The sequence below is a fragment of the Chiloscyllium plagiosum genome, chromosome 22, assembly GCF_004010195.1.
Source record: "Chiloscyllium plagiosum isolate BGI_BamShark_2017 chromosome 22, ASM401019v2, whole genome shotgun sequence".
NCBI classification, from domain to species: domain Eukaryota; kingdom Metazoa; phylum Chordata; class Chondrichthyes; order Orectolobiformes; family Hemiscylliidae; genus Chiloscyllium; species Chiloscyllium plagiosum.
In genome coordinates, this window is record NC_057731.1 from 47,857,043 (window position 1) to 47,875,521 (window position 18,479).

The 18,479-nt window shown below is 41.5% G+C and overlaps 1 protein-coding gene across 1 annotated transcript in view; it reads left to right on the plus strand.

The window, feature by feature from the left end:
- Positions 1-18,479, plus strand: part of zfyve27 (zinc finger, FYVE domain containing 27) — a 185,570-nt gene that overhangs the window by 9,247 nt on the left and 157,844 nt on the right. The window contains exons 3-5 of the mRNA XM_043713175.1: positions 976-1,162; positions 7,004-7,099; positions 9,795-9,907. Of these exons, the coding sequence (XP_043569110.1) occupies positions 976-1,162; positions 7,004-7,099; positions 9,795-9,907 (396 nt within the window). The remainder of the gene's footprint in view (positions 1-975; positions 1,163-7,003; positions 7,100-9,794; positions 9,908-18,479) is intronic.

Below are 18,479 nucleotides of genomic sequence, written 5' to 3' on the forward strand. Positions count from 1 at the left end.
CCCTTCAGGCTCTCTGCCTTTATTCCTGATGAAGGTCTTTTGCCCGAAACGTCGATTTTCCTGCTCCTCGGATGCTGCCTGAACCACTGTGCTCTTCCAGCACCACTAATCCAGAATGAGAGAGTACTGGCTTGGCAGTAAAGTAGTGATCTCGTAATCATAGAATTTTCCAGAATAGGAGGAGAGCGTTGGGCCCATCGTGACAAACTGGCCTCCCATTTAAGACGGAAATGAGGGTTGTTAATCTTTTGGGTTACCTTCCTCAATGAACAGTGGAAACTGAGTCAGTTGAGTTCATTTTTAAGGCTGAGTTGGATGGATTTTTGCTTGACAAGGGCATTAACAGTAATGTGTGGCAGACAAAAAAGTGGAGCTCAGGCCACAATCAAATCAATCATGCTCTTATTGAATAGTGGGGTAGGCTTGAGGGACCAAATGCTTTATCCTTCTCTTCTGCTCTTGTTATGTTCTTATTTGCACCTGCCATTTAGGAATTTGATGTTTTCAATTACCATAAATACATTATCCTGGTGCAGAAAGGGACACTGTTGTGATGCAAATACCCACTGGGATCTACCCCGATAGCTTTGATGGAAGACTGCTGCAGGATTTGAATCATCTCCCAAGTGACTGCTTCTGGCCTGTCTCCAAGGTTCATGGTGGGAGTTTGGGAGAATGGTTGTAGAAATTCTACTCGTTTTTTTTCCTGGGCCTTCTCCATGTAACCTATGCCCCACCTGATACTAAAAATCTCACAACACCAGATTATAGTTCAACAGGTTTATTTGAAAGTACAAGCTTTCATCTAATGTGGCAGTATTTGTATGGGGCTCAAATGGAGTAGCTCTTGACGCTGACACAGACTATCTGAAAATGATCAGCTCCTCACCAGTTTTAGCGAAAGTTCCAATGCAGGGTTTTTTTTTTTGCAGCTTATGCTGGAGGTCATTTATTGTCTTGTTTTCTCTTCTGCAGCTGGCTGGTTCATTCTTCTCGCACTAGTTATTTCTACCCCTGCTGTACTTGGGTATTTGCAGAACTGCTGCCAGGAGCAGCTCAGTGAGCAAGCCCTCGCAAGACAGAAAAATCACAGTGTCCGAAGAGAGGATCTTCAAAAGGTTAAAATCAGCAGACAGGAAGCTCTGGTTGAAATCAAAGCTTTGTAAGTTTACCTTTGATGATCGTGTGTTGCAGTGATGGTGCAGTATTTATGTTGTACCTTCCATAACGTGGGGAGTTTTCAAACACACTACAGTCATTAATGTACTTCAGTACTCTAGTCCCTGTTGTTGTGCAAGTAAACAGAGGGAGGGGCAGCATGGGGAATTTTTTATTGGGCCAGTAATCTGGAAACCCGTCTATTAATCTGGGTCATGAATTCAAAACTCCTGGTAGCTGGAGCATTTAAGTTCAATTAATTAAGTGTATCTGAAATGAAAAGGTAGTATCGGTATTGATGAACAAGAAGTTACCAGATTGTCATAGATACCTATCTAGTCTTTTGTGTGCTTTGGAGGAAGATATGTGCCATTCCTACCTGCTTTGGACCTATATGTGACCAATGTGTTGATTCTTAATCTGTCTTTGAAGCAGCATAGCAAGCAACTCCATTAATGGCAGTTAGGGATGGACAATAAATGTCCTTCAGAGATTAGAGTGGTGCTGGAAAAGCACAGCAGGTCAGGCAGCATCCAAGGAGCAGGAAAATCGACGTTTCGTGTCCTCGGATGCTGTCTGATCTGCTGTGCTTTTCCAGCACCACTCTAATCTTGACTCTAATCTCCAGCATCTGCAGTACACATTTCCGCCTAATAAATGTCTTTGCCAGTGACACATCACATTTTATAAATGTATTAAGAATGCGGCTCAGTGAAATGAAGCAAGATCCCACAGTTTTATAACATTGGTCAGTTCATCTGTTTTAGTGATGTGGGTTGTAGAGTAAATATTGGCCGAGATAGTTGTCTTTGAAGTACAGGTCCGGTATCTTTATCCCAAGGAATTTTCGAAAGCAGACCCAAACCAACTTGTAAACACGCTGAGTTTGGGAAAAAAACTTCACTTGGCCAGAGTGGATCTATAGGATAAATGTATCTGAAAGCAACAAATGTCGCTTATCCAAAAAAGAAAGCAGTCTTGAGATTTCTGGATAAAGTATTCCAGACCCGCAGAATATTTTATAATGTTTAAAATCTTTTACATGAATCTAAGAGGCCAGACAGTGCCTTTGTTTAATGCCTCGTCTGAAAGATGACCTCTGTAACAGCACAGTGCTCTTCGAGGAGTATAATCACCCAGATGTTTGTGCTCAGGTCTCTGCAAATGGCACTTTAACCCATGTCTTTTTGATTGGGGAGTACTACCGTTGGAGCCAAGGCTGATGCAGTAACCTCTTTTTCTCACGACAACTGATGCTTTCGACTGTGGACCTTGGTGTATAATTTACAGACTTTAGTGATTGCATTTTTCTTTTGATTTGCATAGTTTAAAAAGACTTTGAAAATTTGGGACTGGTATCTCATTGGTGGATATGTTAACATTGGAACATCTCAGAACTGTGTTAGTATCCAGAGCTTGAAATATATGCAAATTACCTCCCAGTCACTGCCCATTTTAATTCCCTTTCCCACTCCCTTTCCAACATGAACATCCTTGGCCTCCTCGTTTGCCACAACAAATCAAACCGCAAATTGGAGAAACAAAACCCTGTCTTCTGCTTGGGCAGCCTACAGCCTAGAGGACCCAACACTGAGTTCTCCAATTTCAAATCACCTCCTTTCCCATCCCCTGACTCCCTTTTCCCCCCCCCCTCCCCCCTCCATTCCATTCCACTGACTGACCCTTCCTTCCAGCCAACAACCAGATGCATTCCTTCCATCGACCAACCAGGTCGTACCCTGTACCTGTGTTCGCCTATCCTTACTTCACCACTCTGCCCCCCTACACCCACCCCCAGTCCTGAAGAAGGGTTACATCTGTAATGGTGACTTCTCCACCTGATGCTGCCTGGCTTGCTGTGTTCTTCCAGCCTCCTGCTTGTCTACCTTAGATTCCAGCATCTGGAGAGTTTTTTTGTCTCAAATACCTATAATGGTTAGAAAAATGGGACACCTTGTTTTTAAAAAGAGAGTTTCTGTGCCATAAGAACAACTGTTTTAGAATTTAGTTCCTTTTATGTACTTATAAAAATTTAAATTGAGTGTTTTACACACTAGCTTGAACAAACCAGTTCATGGCATTAAGTAAATAATATAATTAACACAGGTCAGAATTTAATGTGAAAATCAATTGAATTATCAGATAATTCAAATAAGATCATTTTCAATCAGTGGTAAATTGCTTGCTGCATTCTGGTTTCAGCTGGATGAGGAAATGACTGTTTGATCTTTTGTTCTGAGCCCCTCCCAGCTATTTCCCTTCAACATTTGTGCATTGCTATAAAATTCTCAAAGGTTGTTGTGATGAGGGAAAGTAGCTCCTGTTTGTTCATTCATCCAGCAGAATGACAGCAAATCACACAAAGGAACAGATGCTTGTTTTGTGTGACTGCTTCATCCTTCTCCTGCCCCACCTTTCTCTCCACTCTATTGATTCTGTCTTTCTGCTGATCTTGCATGGAAGCCACAGATTATGTGTAGTCAACACGAAGGCAGAAATAACTTCGCTGCACCCTTGCGGCAAAGAGCCTAAGGGCATTTACTCCAATAAGGCACTATGTAAATACAAACAAACCATTGTTGCCAACATGTCAAAATAATTTTTCTATTAAAATTAACCCCTTTTAAAGCCTCAGTAATTTGCTGTTTAAATTGATATAGACTAAAAGAGTTGCAACTTCATATTCAAATACGCATAGACATCATGGATAGAATGTAGCTTTCATAATTGAGTAGGACATAATCTTTTCCTGTCAACTATTGTTTGTATAATAAACCTGAAGTGCTTTGAGATACCAACCCCCTCAACTTGACTGTTGCCATCCTTTCTTTGTTGGTTTCCATCCTCCATCTTGCATAAATCTCAACTCATTTAGAATTCTGTGAGCTGTGTTTCATCTTGTAATAAGCTCTTATAATGCATCGCTGTTTGCTGATGGACGCTGGTCCTATATTGACTGCTTTGTAAAATTTTTATTCTCATGTTTGGATCGTTTTGTTGCTTTCCTTCCTACAGCTACCCTTGTAACTTGGTCCTTATAACTCCAGTTCTCATAAGGTTTCCTCTCCCACTGTTGGTGACTGTGTTTTCAGTCTTATAAGCTTCATATTTGAAATGTCTTCCTTAAACACCTCTAACCCAATCTCCTGCTAGCTCTACTGCCCTCTTTGTTCCCTCTCTTTAAGACCCTCCATTAAAACTAACTTTTGTAAATTCTTAGTTACCTTTTGGATAGGTGATGGTATTTCGACTTGATGTTGCATTGCGAAAGTATAGTGCTTCCTCTATGCTGTTGACTAGGAAGTTCCATAATACATGACCCAGTGATGATGAACGAATAGATGTGTAACTTGAAGGGAACTTATTGTATGACTTAGAAGTCCTTGTAGGCAGTGGAAATGTTGAAGTTGCAGAGTTAGGGGAGATGCTGCAAAGAAGCCTTGGAAACTTGCTGTTTTGTAACAGTACATACTGCAGACACAGTATACCAGTGGTGGAGAGAATGAATGGATGGTTAGTGGATGGTCTGCCACTCAAATGGATTATTTTGTTCTATAGGATGTCAAGTTCCCTGTGTGTGTTACTTTGGCACATATTCAGCTAAAGGCAAAGCATTTTCCTCACTTGTATCTTCTAGGTGATGGTGAGACTTTGAGACTGAAGGTGGTGAGCCACTTACCTTAGAATAGCCATCTCTAACCTGCTTTATGACCACCAGGACTTAGCAGGTGGGAGAATCAGTAATGAAATATAAGTTATTTAAATTGCAGCAGAGTGCCGTCAGTATCCAGATAGGTTAGAGCTTTGATCTGGTTTATTGATTTAGCATTGCCTTGCTATGACCATACTGTTGTTCTGCTTGTAGGATATGATTAGTACCTGAAACTTGTCTAATGTAAATATGGACTGCTGCATATCAGGCCAAGCCTGGGTATTTTTCAGGTTTTGCTGTGGACATGGACCACATTGTTACCTGAGGAACTGTGCTTCTGTAACCACCAGCAAACCGCTTCATTTGTGACCTCGCAATGCTGGCCTCCAACTTACACCATCTGCAAATTTAAGCACGTCTAAAACTCTGCTGCTTATTCTCATGCCATTTCTATTCACCCATCACCCCTATGTTTTTCGATCATATTACTTTCTGCTCCTACAACACCTTGATTTTAAATTCTCATTCTTGTTTTCATTTCCTCGATGGCATATGCTCCTCCTTGTCTATTACCTGCTTCAGCTCAGTGCCACTTCAAGCTCTTTAAATGCTTTCAATTTTGGCATTTCCCATTTCTTTTTATTCTATCATTGGCAGTCATATTTTCTGCTGCCAAAGTTCAAAACTCAGAAATTCTCTTCCTAAATTTTCTTCATCAGTGTCTTGTATGTGCTTTAAGGTGCTCCTTAAAACTTATTCTTTTGACTAAACTTATAAACCACCTGGTCCTTACAAAAGCAAAATGCTCTGGAAGCTGGAAATCTGATCGAAAGCCAGCAAATGCTGAATGATTCAGCAGGTCAGTCAGAATCTAAGAAAAGCAGAATTAATATTTCAGCTTATAACCTTTCATAACAGTTCATTAAAGCTTGGAGTTCAGTGGATTATCTTTTGTGCAGTCTTGTATTGATATGACACTTTTGGCACAGGAAAGTATCACAAGATATGATCTTAACCATGTAATAATGATGCATCTTCAAACGCGTGAACTTGAGATACAGCATGGACTAGTTTTATTGATCCCCTACAGCTGAGATGGTGGGAATTTGACAGTTATAAAAAAAAACATGAAGTGCATGGATAGGGCAAATAGGCAAGGTTTTTTTTCCTCCAGGATGGGGATTCCAAAATTAGCGGGCATAGGTTTAGGGTGAGAGGGGAAAGACATAAAAGGAACCCTAAGGGGCAACTTTATCATGCAGACAGTAGTGTATGTATGGAATGAACTGCCAGAGGAAGTGGTAGAGGCTGATGTAATTATAACATTTAAAGGCATCTGGATGGGCACATAGGATGGGTTTAGAGGAATATGGACCAAATGCTGGTAAATGGGACTAGTTTAAGTTAGGAGTCTGGTTGGCATGGACGAGTCGCACCGAAGGGTCTGTTTCTGTGCTGTATGATTACAGGACTCACCTGTAGCTGGTGTGGTGCAGTTCATTGGTGTAGTAGATAGAGGAGAATGTGGGTTTACATGCGACTGATGTCATCGTTCATTCTTTGAGTTTGAAGAAGCAGCTAGAATATCATTCTCATTTTCTGCAGTGAATTATTTGAGTGCGTAGATCTATTGGTGCACACTGAATGGGTTTACCGGGTTTACTGGGGTTGGGATCTTGATTTTTCAAAGTGAGACTTCCTGATCTGTTTTTACATTAAATGTGAGCAATGCAAGAAGCCTGATAATAGGAGATATCACATGAATGAATTGTCATCAGATTTACTCATCCTGAGCAAGTGTTTATGGATTGAACAAAACAAAAACCAAAGAGCTGTTTACGTTGGAAATCCGAAACAAAAGCAAGAATTGCTAGAAAAACTTGGCAGATCTGGCACCATCTGTGAAAAGAAAGCAGAGTTAATATTCTGGGTCCAATGACCCTTCAAAACTGATTGTAGCTCGGAAAATGTTGGTATTTGTGCTGAAGCTGGAATGTGGGAGGGTGCACAAGTGAATAATAGGTGGAGGTGGAAATGGAGCCCATGTGGAGAGAAACACAATTCCACAGACAAAGGTCAACCTGGGAGACTCAATAGCTGCTGATGGGATCCATTATTTGGATTAAAATACATGCTGAGTGCTCCTTTTAATAATAATGCTTCCATCTGGTGTTTGTTTTTCTCTCTCTATAGTTTAATTCACCTGGATGAGATGGTGAACAAGACCTGTAGCAGCTGCGAGGCTGCATACCGAGTCCTATACTGGGAAGACCATTCGCTATCTGTCCTGTGAGTGAGTGTTTGATTGTTTTAGAGGTGAAGGTGGTTGGGGGATGAAGGTATGATGCGGGACAGTAAGCATGCAGTGAATTTCCTAACCTTGGCCAATATAGTGATTGAAATAGAACAAACATGACAATGTAATCGTTAAAAGAGAGAACCTATTTCTGTTTAGGACCGCTTGTGATTTCAGGGTGTCCGAGAATGCTCTACAGCCAATGTCACCCATTTCTACAGTTGTAATGTAGAAAATGCAGTGGCTAATTTGCACACAGCAAGCTCCCACACGCTTAGCCCCTTCTATGTCTCTCCAAACTCCAAGACCACTATTTTTCCAGTTTTGGCCCACTGCATGTTCTGATTTTAATTCTTTTTTTTTGCCACCATGTCTTCTGCCTAGTGCTAAAATAACCTCCCTAATATTTCTCTTCTGGATCTCGTTCCTCCGTTTAAGTCAGTCTTTAAAACCTAGCCGTTTGACCAAGCTTTTGGTGATCTATTCTCAATCTCTTATGCCAATCAGTGTCACGTTTTATTTTCCTTATGCTCTTTTGAAGTTTCTATTGATAGTTGGGGGATGGCTGGTACTAAAATTGTCTTCCCCATCCTCGAAAAATTAGTAAATACTGATTCAATGAAGAGCTACAAATTAGATTTTTTTTATTGTTTTGCTCCACAAAGGTATTTTTAAAGTAGTATTCAGGGCTGAAGCAGGTGGATGGGTTTCAGTTTATGTCTTTAGTTACGATCCCAACTAGTGGCAATATTGGACTCGTGATTCCTGACTGAGATGTGGTGAGATAGACCATAAGTTATATCTTTGCAGTTTGATTATGAAGGTGAACAGTCACTGAACATGTTTGCTAAAGGATACCAATGTACTTTAACAAAAGAAATCAAATGACAACGTCATTGACACTATATAAGAACTATTTGAAACAAAAAGATAAACTTTTTACTTTCAACACCAACCTTAGAGATGCTGAAACCTCAGTGAAGGGCCACTTTAAAGTTTCTCGTTCAGGGGGTACAGCTGTAATTAGTTTTGTTCTGGCAAACTTCTGTATTCACTTAGTACTATTTTCTTGTTGATGTCATTTGACACACTTAAGCAAACTGATAACTTGGCTTCCTTCCTTCTTAATATGGATTCGTGGTTCTGTTCGCCGAGCTGGGAATTTGTGTTGCAGACGTTCTGTCCCCTGTCTAGGTGACATCCTCAGTGCTTGGGAACCTCCTGTGAAGCGCTTCTGTGATGTTTCCTCCGGCATTTATAGTGATTTATAGTGATTTTAGAGTAATTACTATAAATGCCGGAGGAAACATCACAGAAGCGCTTCACAGGAGGTTCCCAAGCACTGAGGATGTCACCTAGACAGGGGACAGAACGTCTGCAACACAAATTCCCAGCTCGGCGAACAGAACCACAAAAATGAGCACCCGAGCTACAAATCTTCTCACAAACTTTAATATGGATTCCTTAAACTGCCATTCCACAGCCTTCTGTTCCAAGGTTTCACTTCCTAATAAGACCAAGATGTAGGAGCAGAATTGGGCCATTCAGGCCATTTTTGTCTCCTGCCATTCAATCATGGCTTACATGTTTCTCAACCCCATTCTCATACCTTTTCCCCAAAACCTTGATCCCTTTGTGAATCAAGAACCTATCTATCTCTGTTTTAAATACACTCAATGCATTGGCCTCCACAGCTTTCTGCAATAATGAGTTCCATAGATTCACCACGCTCTGTATGAAGAAATTCCTCTTCTCAGTTCTGAAGAGTCATCCCTTCACTCTCAGGCTGTGCCCCCAGGTCCTAGTCTCACCACCTAGTGGAAGCATTTTCTCCGCTTCCACAGTATCCAGGCTTCTCAGTATGATGTAAGTTTCATTCAGATTCCCCCTTGTCCTTCTAAAGTTCATCAGGTGTAGACCCAGAATCCTCAACTGCTGCTCTTGTGACAAGTGCTTCATTCCCAGGCTTATTGTTGTGAGCCTTCTTTGGCTTCCCTCCAACACCAGTGCATCCTCCTTCCCAAAATTGCTCACAATAATCTGACCAGGGCCTTGAACAGCCTCCGCAGTATATCATTGCTCTTGTATTGTAACCTTCATTACACCACTCAGGATGTTTCTCTTGCCTAATTTTTCTGGAGACTACTAAATTGCATTGCTGGTCTTGCAGGCTTTTTTTTCTCCCTGAATGACCTTCTATTTGAAAGGAACCTGCATAATTACTTCCTCACCCAAATAGTTCTATATTTTCTAAAATGAGCCCATTTCTGTCTCTGTTTTTGTGTCATGAGACGACTTGTTGCAAAATAGAAGTTCATTTTTTTTTCTCCTTTCTACTTGGTTTTCTAAGGCACTGCATTAATCATCTTGAGGCTTTTTTTTTAGCTTGCTTTATTTAACTGCATGTGAACAAATTTCCAGACACACACTGGAGCTATTCTCAGAACTCAAAAGTGAAACTAAGTCTTTCTTAACATTGACAATATAGGAAAGCTGTATGTGAATTTTCCACTTTAGAATTTGGGTTTCCAAATAATATTAGATCATGAACCTTCTTCACAGTAGGGCAAATGATGGAAAGGGTTCAATGACCCCTCCTGTTATACAATGCATGGAGTCATCCGAACCCAAGTTTAGAATCTGGATTTGCTAATGCTGGATGTTCACCGTACTCTGTGTTTTGTTTAGGTTTTATGGGAGCCTGTTGGGAACCCTCTCCATCGTTTATTTCCTCCCACTCTGCTGGGTCATGGTTCTTCTGAACAGTTTGTTATTTCTGGGAAATGCAGATTTCTATAGGGGTAAGTGATTGAAAATGTGGACGTGATGGTCTAATTGATGAAAATATACTGGTGAAAGGGGAGATTAAGATCTGGGTCTCAAGTGCTTCCTCAACATCTGTATAAAATTGAGAGTGCCCTTGTCCGTATCTCACTCCTTTGTCTGATGTTTCCAGTTCAGAGTAATAGGTATTTGTGACTGAGGAGTTATGAGCTTCCCAGTTGCCTCAAAAGATTAGCTGATTCCTTTAAAGAACAGGAGAATGCCTTCCTGCCTCAGAATGCTGAGAGAGGCAGGTGAGGAAATTGCTGGGGCCTTTATATCCTCTTCAGTAACAGGAGAGGTCCCAGAGGACTGGAGAATAGCCTGTGTTGTTCCTTTGTTTAAGAAAGGCAACAGGGATAAATTGGGAAATTACAGGATAGTGAGTCTCATGTCAATGGTAGGGAAATTACTGGAGAAGATTCTTAGGGATAGGATTTATTCACCTTGGGAAAAATATGGACTTATTAGTGAAAGGCAGCATGGCTTTGTGAGGGGATGGTCTTGACTCACAAACTTGATTGGGTTTTTGAGGAAGTGACAAGTATGATTGATGAGGGCATGGCAGTACATGGCTATATGGACTTTGGCAAGGCCTTTTTTTAAGGTGTCTCATGGCAGGCTGATACAAAAGGTGAAGCCACATGGAATCTGCGGGGAGCTAATAAGGTGGAAACAGAACTGGCTTAGTTTTCGAAAACATTAGTGGTAGAATGGTGTTTTTCTGACTGGAGGTCTGTGACCAGTGGTATTCTGCAGGAATCATTACTGAGCCCCCTGCTGCTTGTAATATATATAAATAATTTGGAGGAGAATGGAGGTGGTTTGATTAGTAAGTTTGCAGATAACACCAAGATTGGGGGAGCTGTGAAAAAGTGAGGAGAATTGCCAGACGGGACAGCAGGACATAGGCTGAGAACTGGCAGGTGGAGGTTAATCTGGAAAAATGCGAGGTGATGCATTTTGGAGGATCAAGTGTAGGAGGAAAGTATGGAGTAAATGGCAGAACCTTAGTAGCATCAACATACAGCGGGATCTAGGAATATATGTCCCCAGTTCCCTGAAAATGGCAGCACAAGTGGATAAGGTGGTCAAGAAAGCATAGGGCATGCTTGCCTTCATTGGTCGGGGCATAGAGTATAAAAATTGGCAGGTCATGTTGCAGTTGTATTGAACTTTAGTTAGGCCACATTTGGAATATTGAGTACAGTTCTGGTCACTGCATTATCAGAAGAATGTGGAGGTTTTGGAGAGGAGATAGAAATAGATTACCAGGATGTTGCCTGATTTGGAAAGTATTAGTTATCAGGAGAGATTGGAAAAACTTGGTTTGTTTTTGCTTGAATGTTAAAGGATGAGATGGCGTCGTGATATAATGTTATAAATCTCTGAGAGGCGTGGATAGATGGTTAGTTAGAGTTTTTTTTCCAGGGTACAAATGTCAATTACTAGGGGAAATAGGTTTAAGATAAAAAGTAATAAATTGAAGGAGATGTGAGATGCAATTTTTTTAAACTGAGGGTGGCAAGTGCCTGGGATGTGCTGCCCGAGGAGATGGTGGAGGCGCATACAATAGTGACGTCTAAGAGGTGTCTTGACAGATACATAAATAGGTGGGGAATAGAGAAATGCAGACTGCATAGAAGTACAAGGTTTTTAGTTCAGAAAAGCACCATGTGTTGGTGCAGTCTTGGTGTGCTCTACTGTTCTTTTGTAGTGAACCCAATTTTATTGATTTTAAATGGTGCCATGTAATATGGTGGGATTTAAATTCATGTCTCTAGGCTATTGATCTGGGGCTGTAGATTACCTGTCCAGTGACACTGCCATTGCTCCACCATTTCCCCCAATGCAGTATTGTATACAACCATGCTGTGACCTTTGAATGAGACATTCAGTTTAATGCTCAGTAGGAAACAGATGTATGTTTTGCAACTGAATTATGACAGTGCAAACCTCATTTCAGGTAGGATCCTTGCAGCCAACAGATAATATAAAACTACCTTTTTTAATACATACACAGTTAGATTCAAGAACAACTTCCTTGCTGATTTCAAAATTTTGTAGGACTTCTCAAATGTTAATGTAGATATTTTGCGGCTGCAACACTGTATTCTGCACTCCGTTCTGCTACTCTGATGCACTTTGTATGGTACGCTCTGTATAGCATGCAAAATAACACTTTTTCACTGCATCTTGACATGTAACAACATGTGACTCAAAACTCAAGCCAATAGTTTTTCTGCTGCTGTAATTTTACATCGTGACTGAACTTGAACACAGTTAGCAGGCATGGTGTCGCACTGCATACCCAGTTATAATTCAGTGAAGTCTATTTAAAGTCAGACTTGGTGAGAGACCAGATTTTTCAGGGATGACTTTGCTGAGAATCAATATGTAAGAATTAGGCTGCTTGTTTTCAGGATAGAATTCAGATACTCAATTCTTCAAAATGCTGCTAAAAATTGTGGAAAATTTGAGGACAAAATTTGACTAGTCGCTGTAAACCTATGGCCCTAATATTAGGGAATAAAGGCTTCTTTGTTATTATTATAAGCAAGGGACACTTGTTTGCTGCATCCCGTCTGAATCACCCTCTGTTAGATGCCCCGCCCACCCCATCTGACAGGCTCCGTGAAAACGGTAGGTAATATCTGAAAGTTGTGGGTTCCAATCTCACTTCAGAAGCATAGTATAAACATTAGACTGACACTCCATGTGCCAGGGCTTAATGGATTGTTGCTCTTTTGGAGCTGTTGGTTTTGATTGAAAAGTTCAGCCCAGAAGGACTTGAAAAGAGCCACAGGCACGTTTGCTAAGAACAGGTGAGTTCAGGTAAAACTGATCACTGCAGCTTGTGGGAGCTTGCTGTGTGCGAATTGGCTGCAGTGTTTCCTGTATTCCAACAGTGGATTATGGTTCAAAAGTATTTCATTGACTTAAGCATAAAGGTTATGAAAGCTGGATGAATACAAGTTAATTTTCTGTTGGTATAATGGGGTGAGCCTTCATATATTTCCTGTGATGAGAGAAATGATTCTGAGGCTACAAAATAATGTGTAGGTGAATGAAGACTCAGTTGGTCTAATCCATCATCGGTGTCCCCACAGCATTACAGGGCTCTATGCAATGATGTAAGCATCTGTGAAGCCAATGCTGGAAGCCCAGGATCAGAGATTACTGATCTGACAGTAGGTTGGTAGGCCCACAGACAAGTGGATATCTACACATTCACCACAGCACAAATTGAGACATTTCCTGATGGTAGGCAATTTGGAGTTTTTGCTCTTGGACAGTACTTTTGTGATGCAGTTAAACCACTAGTTTAACTTTCTTCATATGCTGAATTTCTGACTCTGTTTACATTGTTGTTGTGAATTCCAGCGCATCTGCACTCACTGGATTGGGCAACATTTCTATTTGTGCGCTTCCTGTGAATGTTGCAGATGCCACCTTTTTAAAAGGTGGAAAGAGTCCGCATGCCCAAGAGGTGCCCAGTGTCATTCTAATGCAACAGAAATCAACAACCAGTCTAAAAGATGGCACTGCGAATCATTTTGTTTGAATGAGAGGAGCTGGTTTGTGAAGCCTTTGAAAGGTGGCTGCTGCTGCAGTGTAGCCCAAGTAACAGCACCATTCCCTGGTTAATCCAGACCCTGGCCATTTGAGGGAGGGGAGAAGAGGGAAGGTAAAAACAGTTGCAGCTGCTGCTTCAGGCCCCAGGCAAGGCCTCCTGAGAACTGGGAGAGTTCAACAAATGTGAGGTAGCTGAGGAAACCTACACCATGGATACTTGGGGTAAGGGGAACCTTAACCTTGTCAGTGGTGTATGCTTAGCCACTTCCTGTAGCCTGTCGCAGCCAGCAAACCGTAATCAGCTCTGCATGCGCAGGGTCCATTTTGGCACTTTCAATAATCACTCCATTGCTCTGGCATATCCATAGCCCATGCATTAATTGAGGCTTGATTCCAATCATGAAAGTGCTACCACATAGGAAGTGAGTAGATTTTGGTGGCATAGTTTTTGAATATGATCACAGTTGTCAAAACCTGACTGGAAACCAGTTCCTGGTGTAAAAGTTATTTTCCATGGAAATGCATATACAGTCATTGCAATGAAGTCTGTCCCCATAGGATGCTGTAATATCTCCTTTTATTTGTTTCCTCATTGATCTTTAATACTGATCATTAATTTTTGTTTTGTACCCTGATCTCATCCCCTTGAATGCTCCCCCTTGTGCCAAACGTGCCCCGAGGCACTGATTCAAGTTTTGATAGTGTTCTGTCTTCCTGAGCTGCAAAGGTTAAATTCCAAAGAGAAATTACATAAATTAGGGTTCTATTCCCTGGAAGTTAGAAGGTTAAGCGGTGACTTAATTTAAGTTTATAAGATATTAAGGGCAGATGGAAATTTTTTCCACTGTTTGGAGAGTCTTGCACTAGGGATGCAGTCCAACAATTAGAGCCAGTCCTTTCATGAGTGAAATTAGGAAACACTTCTGTGTGCACAGGGTCGAGAAGTTTTGGAATTTCTTCCATAAATGGCCATTCATGTAAGATCAGTTAATTTTAAAACTGAAATAGATGTTTTTTTAGTAAAAGAATTGGAGCAAAAACCCCATGCAGATATAGAGAGAAGTCACAGAACGGGTTAAATGGCAAGTTTCTCACAGAGCAGCAGCTGGGAGGTTTCGTGCATGCTGATCGCTGTGCTGATGCATTTGTATTTGCATCTGATTCTGCAAGATGCTGTGATGCATGGACCTCCAGAAGACACAATGAAATGGAAAAAAAGAATTAGAGGGAATGAATGGTCATCTTTTTCCCAAGTTCCTTTGTTATTGCATCCAAATGGTTATTGTTCACATGTAGATCAAGACAACAGGTGTTGTCAGACTCTTCAACTAATATAGACATAACATTAGAATGGCCGCAATGGAGTTTACCTGGTTTTTACCTTGCATATTCACCACCTACCTGCATTTGGTGGGTTTCAGTCAGTGAAAACCCCGACTAGTCAACTTTTCTTTCCTCGGTTTCACCCTTGCTCACGGCACTGAAGTCAACTTTCTAGGAACCGTACTCCCTCCTTGGTTGAGTTCACTAATTCAGCATGGAGCACAGATTAAGCCTGGGATTTTCCTGGCCCTGTTCAGCTTGAGTTGCAAGTAATCTTTACCAAGTGTTTATTTTACATCTCCTTCGCAAAGTTTTGTTTCACTTTTTTTGTTCCTGTTTACTGTTTGATGTGCTTTTGTCTGTTTATTTTCCTGTTGTCTGTTCCTTTGATTTTGGGTCTCCTTTCCCAGTTCAGTCAAGATAATTATTTATCTCCAGCTGGTAATTTTTCTGTTGCTGTCTCTATTCACTCATATCCCTCTGGTCTACAGACTTCAGACACGTTTACTTTGCAGAGACTGTAACTTTGTTTACATATTGTTTCAAGTGGCTGAGGACAGCCAGAATCAATAACACTGTCTTACTGTGTGGAACTTAGCTTTTAGCACTGAGTTCTGAGGATAGGTGAGACGTGCTTTAATGCCATGCACTAACTGGAATGAGAGATATTATTAGGTTAGAATTGAGCTGAGAAAAAAAGTAAGTTTTGTGAATCCTTGGTCATAATTTGGGGTTGTCCGAACTGATTTTGGGCAAGACCCCTCTAGCTAGCAAAAAGAGAGTCCTTTGATTCGATTAGTATTGCTTGGTTTGAAATCAAGGTGAACAGTCAGTGTCTGTCTTACTATCTTTCTCCTCATGTGGAATAAAAAAGGGCTCCAATGAAGCAATGCAGATGAAATACACTATTTTATGTGCTTGGTCGATATAACCATTGCTACAGAAATAATTATTTAAGGATTGTGAATGATGTAACAACATTGATGTTTGGGATGGTCCCTGGGTAGAGGAGCAGGGACAGAAAAATCACAGTTCTAGAAGCTGTGATGGGAGGGGAAGAGTTGGTAGGTCCCTCAGAAGGCAGAACCTTGATGGACTGCCTTATCCCTAGGGATTGACAACGAGTTGAAGCATTTTGAAGCCTGCTCTTCAGGAAATGGTACAGGTTATTTTGGCACTGCAAGCTGTCAAAATGTTGTTCTCAGAAAGTGATCCTCTATTGGTGCTACTCCACCACATCATAGTTTGGTCAGCTGAAGGTACTCTGTTATTTCGGACCGATAGTCAGTGGTGATAAAAGTGAGCTCCTACGGTCTGATGCAGATTTTAAAGAGTAAAAACTGCGAGTAATACAGAACAATAAGTGTACAGCTTCCCCCTCCCCCACCCACCCAATCCCTGCTCTCCATAAAATTACCTCAGGTGATAGCAACTGGTGCTGAATTTGGTCAGACACAGCAAAGACGTGGGTCATCAAGCTTTGATGCAGACTGTGTTGTGTTTGTATTGCGTCCCAATTGTTCAGTATTGGTAACTGCGTGGGGTGTATCATTGACAACCCTGGCAATGGTTCCTTCAACGTGGCTAAGGGCAGGAACCCTCTTTCCTCACTTCCAGGATCATCGAGGCTGCTCATAGTTTCAGCTGTCTCGCACACTGAGATCAGCTAACTCAGAATGCACCACTGGTAGCTTTTAGTACTGTAACTTAGTTTGGTTTCTTGTATCTCACAAAGCATTTGCCAAGTTGCCTTGCAGACTGGGGTCAACTTATTGTGGAGTCTTCAGCAAGAGTTGTGTACATCTCTGAAGAAGTGAATAGACTCCACAAATGGCAGAACAAGTAGCCTGGGACATCCATTTACGACAGTTAATCTGCAGGAGAATAATGAGAAATATTCCATAAGTTTGACCATGCCATTAAAGCAGAATGAGTGTGTACTATCTGCCTGAAGACCTCCAAAGCCTATAATTAAAATCTGATCTGTGTATTTTCAGAATCTTCTGGTTTCCCCCAAATTGAAATGCTGTGTTCATAAACAAACAAAAGGAAGCTGGTCAGCCTCTCACACTAGTTCAACCATGTGTTCCGATTGTGGTTCTGTGTCTTAGCTCCACCACTGATCTTGCTTCCATTGACATACTTTCCCAACAAATACCAATCAATCTTGAGCTGAGAAATTTTTGGGAACCACATTTCAATGTTTAAAAACAAACACCCGATCAATGGATATTTAAATTTCTGCTGTGCAACTCACATGACCTTTGACTGAGACAGAATGGCAAGAAGTTGTTTTGAGGTACATGTTTGCTTTTCTGACTGAAAATGGCTGGATTGCAGCCTAATGAATATTAGATAGAATGTTTGTTTGCAAAGATTAAGGATACACTTAACAGATCAGTGCCCTGTGAGTTGCTCCTGCGGATTGGAATGAGTTATGCATCATGTTACCCATGTTGCTTTTTGCTTTTGTTTGAAGGCTATTTTGATATTGTTGAGCATTTCCCGACAGGGTCAGGGGAAGGGCTGCTTCCTCGCCCTACTCTTCAACCCCCCATCCCCCCACCCAGAAACATCTACTCTCTGTGTACTCATGCGTATGTTAGTGGCTGGAAAGGGGCTTAACTAGATTTGCATTTAACAGCCGAGCAGAATGGAATCATTTGTACTGTGTTACAGCATGAAATTCATTCCAGTGAGAGGATAATGACGGATTCACAACTGCGCTTTTCTTGCAGGGTATAAGAATCTGAGCTCCTTCCAACCTGTGGCCTGTTTTAGCTTTGCTTCCTGCAGAACTTCATCCTGCTTTTAAGATAGCAGCAGATTTATAGATCCACTTTTTGGAGGATCTGCCATTTTATAGTTTTGGGCCAGCAAGTCATGTTTAATGGCATAACTGTGGGAATTTTTGATTTAGGGAAAGAAAGCTTTTCATTTCTGTTGCACCTTTCATGACTTTGGGCCATCTCGAAGTGACTTCCAGCCAGTGAAATTAATTATTGCCGGTAATCCTGTTACAATGCAAGAAAGCCAGTGCTGATTTACACACAACAAGCTCCCGCAGAGAAATGCTAGGCAATGACCACCTTCAGCAAAAGAGAACCTCACCATCTCTCCTTGATATTCAATGGTATTAACATCTCTAGATTCGCCACTCTTGAACATCCTATTTGGAAGAGGGCTGGGAGGTGATGGGACGGTGAGGAGGAGGAGTGGGGTGGTGGCAGTATGATGTGTGGTGGCTGACCAGAATCAGGATATGAATTGGACCAGCCAAATAAATATTGTCGATTCAAGGGCAGGTCAGAGGCTGGGAATTCTGTAACTCAGGAGAAAGTGAGGACTGCAGATGCTGAAGATCAGAGCTGAATAATGTGTTGCTGGAAAAGCGCAGCAGGTCAGGCAGCATCCAAGGAACAGGAGAATCGACGTTTCGGGCATAAGCCCTTCTTCAGGAATGAGGAAGGTGTGCCAAGCAGGCTAAGATAAAAGGTAGGGTGGAGGGACTTGGGAGAGGGGCGTTGGGAATGCGATAGGTGGAAGGAGGTCGCATTCCCTATCGCATTCCCAACGGCCCTCCCTACCTTTTATCTTAGCCTGCTGGACAAACTTTCCTCATTCCTGAAGAAGGGCTTATGCCCGAAACGT